The sequence below is a fragment of the Nematolebias whitei genome, chromosome 1, assembly GCF_014905685.2.
Source record: "Nematolebias whitei isolate Nwh7 chromosome 1, NemWhi1, whole genome shotgun sequence".
NCBI lineage: Eukaryota > Metazoa > Chordata > Actinopteri > Cyprinodontiformes > Rivulidae > Nematolebias > Nematolebias whitei.
Genome location: NC_056498.1, coordinates 6947542 through 6953587, shown reverse-complemented (window position 1 = coordinate 6953587; position 6046 = coordinate 6947542). Strand labels below are relative to the sequence as shown.

General features: G+C 41.8%; 1 protein-coding gene across 2 annotated transcripts in view; it reads left to right on the top strand.

The window, feature by feature from the left end:
* Positions 1-6046, top strand: part of rap1gds1 (RAP1, GTP-GDP dissociation stimulator 1) — a gene marked incomplete at its 5' end in the record, with an annotated part of 99537 nt that overhangs the window by 42775 nt on the left and 50716 nt on the right. For both annotated transcript variants that reach the window (XM_037674848.1, XM_037674840.1), the window contains 2 exon segments: positions 1015-1140; positions 3417-3560. In XM_037674848.1, coding sequence (XP_037530776.1) covers positions 1015-1140; positions 3417-3560 — 270 coding nt within the window.

Below are 6046 nucleotides of genomic sequence, written 5' to 3'. Positions count from 1 at the left end.
AACTAAACAGCCTCTTCACAGACGCATGTCTCAACACAGGAGAGCCAGCTCCACAGGACAAGACTCAGCTGTTCACCTCCATCTCACAGATAAGGGACACTCTTTTGAGGACCAAAATGTGCACATTTTGGACCGAGAACACAGATGGTTTGAGAGGGGGGTGAAGGAAGTAATTTATGTAAAAAGAGAAAAGCCGTCTCTTAACAGAGGAGGAGGCCTCAGATTTCCACTTTCAAAAACATATAATGCAACTTTAAAACAGATTCCCAGCCGTTTTTCACACCTGATGGGAACAGAGGGGCCTCGACTGTGAATTAGAGGAACAAAGACCTACTGTTTAGGGTTTTTTAGGTGTGAACTGCCAATCTACATATACAGTATGTGTGTGTGTGTGTGTGTGTGTGTGTCTTATATGTGTGTGTGTGTCTTATCTCACTCAGCCTTATAACCTGTATCTCTCACTCTCTGCTCTTTGAATTGAGAAAGCTCCTCGGATGAGGAGCGAAACGTCTTCTGTTACAAATAAAGTCCAGTTGTTTTTGTATTGAACGCTTTTTGAATTCATCATGTCCTGGATGACTGAGAATCTTCACCAGCATATTGTTAGGGCTCCAACGATCCTTTGTTTAGACTCCAACAATCTATTGTTAGGGCTCTAATGATACATAGTAAGGGCTCTAGTGATATATCATTAAGTTGATGGACCTCGTTTTACATGCAAGTAGCTAGTTCTGAATGTCAGCACTCGGCAGCAAACAGGTTGATCCACTATGAGAAGGTGCTATTGAGACTGAGTTTGTTGTCGCTCCTCAGACTGACAAAGTTTTTTGGATAAAAGACAAAATATTTCAGTAGAGAAGAATCCGTCCAGAGGACCTGACTTAACCTTGTTAGATACTGCTTGTTAAATTGAGTAATAATTTCCGACATCCCAATTGTTGCAGTCATGAATGTCTTGGTGAACTTTTCTGTAAAACAACCTTTCTGCTGCCTGTGGTTCTTCTTGTGCCTCAGAGTCCAGCAAGGAGCAGTTTGCCTCCACCAACATCGCAGAGGAGCTGGTGCGTCTTTTCCAGAAGCAGACGGAGCACGAGAAGAAGGAAATGATTTTTGAGGTTCTGGCTCCACTTGCTGAAAACGGTAAGAATAATTGCCACCATTTTTATTTTTTGCAAAGCCTTTGGAGCTGAGCCAGTAAACCAGCCTGGGTTTTTAATTTAAAACCAGTGAGAGAAATCAGTTCTCTCTTCTTTTTTAAACACTCAGCACCTTCTGTCCAGAGAGTGATCCTCTGAGTGAGTCTGCATCCTCATGACAGACAGCTCCTGTTTGTTCAGCTGCTCTTTTTCCAACTGGTGTTTGTGTGACTAGCAGAGAGAGCATCTTCCTGAGTGCTCCCACACAGTCAGTCTCCAGGACAACGTCCTACTTAACTGTCCTCCAGAGAAAACTCACTGCTTCGTCCCTTTATCACACTGCAGACTGGTCTTTAGCTTTCTGAAGGAGCAACAGCTTAATGCGCTTTGAAAAAGTCCGAGCAGTATCAGTGAGATGGCAATAATTTATTAATAAAAATGCTGTTTCATATTTTTAAGTGTCTTACAGTTTTAATAATTTACTCTTAGAAGATTGGAAGATTTGTTTCCACAGCCCCTCATACTGTATGTGATTGAAGCAGGAACATTTATCAGCTCATTTACTATTTATTTTAACCAACAAGAATAAAAAAAATAAAAATTTAAAGCTCTATCATCCAGGTAGATAAATCACAAAAAGGTTAAATCAGGTCATCTGGACAGTTTCTTGTTGGGAGAAACGTTTCCTCTTTCATCTGAAGTACTTCGTCTGAGGCCTCCCAACCCAGGCCTACAGTACTGGTACCTACAATAATACTGGTACCTACTGTACTGATACCTACAGTACTGAAGGATACATACAGTACTGATACCTACAGTACTGAATGATACCTACAGTACTGGTACCTACAGTGCTCAACCCTTTAACCCTTTTTTGTGATTTGCCTACCTGGATGATTGATCTTTCAAGCCTTTTTCTGAACTGTTTTGGCCAGGTCTCCTCAGGCTGTTTTCATGAGTAGCAAGTTGGCCACCAGGCCCAAAACATTTGATTGTCATGCATGATGATCGATTGTTTTGGTCGGATGGACTCTTTTTGCATGTGTAAAGCCAGTTTCTGTGAACTCCACAGCAGGCTGGTTTGAAACACATCAAGTAGGTGATATTTATAAGACAGAGCTTGGTGGCAGGCCTCACACTGATGAAGTCTTTTAGATGAAAAACGAAACGCTTCTTCCAAAAAGTAACTGTTCAGTTGACCTGATTTAACCATTTTTGCAACAAGAAAAACTTTATTCTTAGTCTGTGTAGTAGTTCAAAAGTCATTGTTCAAACATTTTCTCTAGTGTAACTTCAGTTCTCAAAGCCTGTAGATCAAAATGTTTACTAAGAATATACAGAGTTTCCCCTACCGTTATCCAAGGGGGCCACCCCGCCCTTCCAACAGAAGCAAGCGCCCTGCCTACTCAAATGTCCTTCACCCACAGCCCACAACACCCCCACCCCCACCCAATCAACAACTACTGGCACCAACGCTGAAACCACCACCCTCTCTAAAACTGTCGGAATAAACAAAAGTCATGGACGAGATGAGCGCCCTGCCATGGCAAGTTCTCCAGGGAGAACACGGTTATATTTGTAATGTTGTTCTTCTTAAGTACAAATATTACCATTTATTTGACCCATTTAATGTTTATTCGGTTTATTGTCCCCCAACGCAAAGATGGTGAGTTGAAAATACCTCCATCTGTCAATCCAACCGTGCATGTTGTGAGCATGATAACTTAAAAGATACGTGAGGTACTGATTTACATTTTGGTCTGTGGCTGCATCTAGATGTAAGATAAAACACTATAAAAATTAGGGTGCCACATCAAAATCCAATATGGCTGCTGCCATATATATTTATATATATGTAAACTGACCACCCTGATCATTTCAGAAAACTGTTTTCTAGTTTTTACATAGCTTAAAAGTATAGTTTCCTCAAATCTTTGGGTTGGCCAAAGACTAATCTCTGGTGACCAAGGCCTCCACTGGACACCCTGGAAATGTCCTCGTGTCCACCCCTGTAAGACATATGGACAGACAGGAAGTGTTCTGGTGTTTGTCTTCTAGTTACACATTTCATTTATTATGTAAATACTGGGATGGATTCAGACTGTTGTCTTGGTAAATACCCCACAGTACAGAGTTTTATTAAAGCAGATAACGAGTTGATGATGCAGATGTAGACAGAAGTGTGACAGAGGACGTCTTCTGCTGTTAATGTAATGTTTGATGCATGTTATGAGCTGCACGGTCCTGTTGACACGCCTCCGTGTCCCTTTGGCCTGGCAGATACGATCAAGCTGCAGCTGGTGGAGGCAGGCCTGGTGGAGTGTCTGCTGGAGGTGGTGGCTCAGACTGTGGACGGAGAGCGGGAGGAGGACGTGGCCCAGCTGAAGACAGCCTCTGACCTCATGGTTCTCCTGCTGCTGGGAGGTAAGCTGCAGGGCTCCATCATCTGCTGGTTCTGCTGGTTTGCTGTCTGTGCATTTGGGCAAACGAGCTCATCAGACCCAGAGCTGTGTGAACACTGCACCACCGCTCTCAGACCCCCCCACAGTTAAAACCAAACTGTGAAACGGGTTTGATGCGCCGAGCGATCAGCTGCTCCTGTAGTCAAAACTGTCCTTTTGATCAGTCACCGCTAAAAGACGAGCCTTAATGTGTTTGTCTTGGTGTGTGCAAAACCTCTCATGAACCACTGGACTGATTTAATGAGACCTGCAGGGAAATCATGACCGTTATTAAAATGTATAAATAATTATTGTTTATTATTTGATTCAATTCAAGATGGCTTCTACAGTCACAAGCATGAGTTCAACTCATTCAGTTTCACAGATATTTAGCTCAAATAAAATTAGTTGTGGTAGTAGCTGAGTGGTGGCGCAGAGGTTAGAGAAGGTGGGCCTGTGATCGGAGGGTTGCCGGTTCAACTCCCCGGACCAACAACATCAAAATGTGGGTGGGAAAGGTGAAGCACCCACACCTGCCTCCACCCTCATTTGCCCCACTCTGGGCCCTTGAGCAAGGCCCTTAACCCCCACGATCTGCCCCTCCAAGACAGCAGCTCTCTGCTCCACACAGAGGGCTGTGGTAGCTCGGTGTCTGTGGGTGTGTCAGGAGACATCTGGTGTAAAAATAATTGCCACGTCTTCGTGTGTCAGTTCACTGTGGTGCCCCCTGAAGAAGGGAGCAGCTGGAAGACAAAAAATGGTTGAGTCATTTCCAGCACATATTTTGAGTGACATCACGTTAAATTCTGCAAAACATTTTCATGGTTTGACCAAAATGTCATCAACTCTTTGATTTTTCAACGCAGATGGTTTGAGTTTTAAACTAAGGCTGATTTAAAGGATGTTAGACCTTTAAATGATCTCAGTCTGAGAGCGTGTGCAGCTGTACTGCAACATGCATGTTTTTACTGAGTCGAGTCGTAGCTGCTCTCTGTAAGGTGTTTCAAAATAAAATCAGAGGGAGCTGAAAAGGTGTTAAACACGACTACATAGAAACTGTAATTTCAACTAAAGTAATCCTGTTTTTCTGGTAGTCTGAAGGTTTTTCTTTAACTACTTTGGGAGAAAAGAGACTTCAAACAAGCAAAAATCAGAAAGAATGGATAATGGCTGCATTGATCAGTGGAGTTGATTTCCTGAGCTTTCAGCCTCCGTTTGTCATGGACCATGTTGGAAACATTAAGCTGATGTTGGCTGTATTTACCATCTAGAAAACATCTCAAACTACTCTTAATGTTAGTGACATTAATTGTGCTAAACATGCATATGGTAAATGAACTATATAGCTTATTTCTATCTAATAAAGATACTCAAAGCTCTTTACAACAAAATCTGTGTCTCGTTTACCTTCAACACACACATTCATACAGCAGACATCTACAAACATCATCTGAATCTGTGAGGACTAATCAGAGCTTTAGATCATGTTCATACACTGATGGGACACACATCAGAGACAATGAGGGGTTCAGTGTCTTGCCCAGGGACACTTCAACATATGACTGCTGGTGGAATCAAACCCCCAACTGTCCCATTGGAGGACGACTGCTCTAACCACTCAGACACAGCTGCCTTTCATACATATAAAAGGTGTTTTAAGTGTCAGCACAGTCATGGTTTTGTATTTTTCTAATTGTAAAATGTTTTCATGGATGTCCAAATGAAGATCTTTAACTTCAAAGTTCATGAAAAGTTGAAATAATCAGAAAGAATCACATCACAAAAGGTGGAAATTAGCAATAAATAAATTAAAATGCAGAAAAGGGCTAAAATGAACATAAAAATACCTAACAATACGAATAAAAAAAGTAGCTGAGAAGCTAAATTTACCAGAAATAAGCTAAAAAACACAAACTACTGGTAGTTGAAATTAGCAGAAAGAAGCTGAAGCAAAGCAGCTGCTTAAATAAGCAGAAAAAAGCTGAAGCAAAGCAGCAGCTGAAATTAGCAGAAAAAAGCTGAAGCTAAGCAGCAGCTGAAATTAGCAGAAAAAAGCTGAAGCAAAGCAGCAGCTGGATTTAGCAAAAAGAAGCTGAAGCAAAGCAGCAGCTGAAATTAGCAGAAAGTAGCTGAAGCAAAGCAGCTGCTGAAATTAGCAGAAAGAAGCTGAAGCAAAGCAGCAGCTGGAATTAGCAAAAAGAAGCTGAAGCAAAGCAGCAGCTGAAATTAGCAGAAAGAAGCTGAAGCAAAGCAGCAGCTGGAATTAGCAAAAAGAAGCTGAAGCAAAGAAGCAGCTGAAATTAGCAGAAAGAAGCTGATACAAAGCAGCTGCTTAAATTAGCAGAAAAAAGCTGAAGCAAAGCAGCAACTGAAATTAGCAAAAAGAAGCTGTAGAAAAGCAGCAACTGGAATTAGCAAAAAGAAGCTGAAGCAAAGCAGCAGCTGAAATTAGCAGAAAAAAGCTGAAGC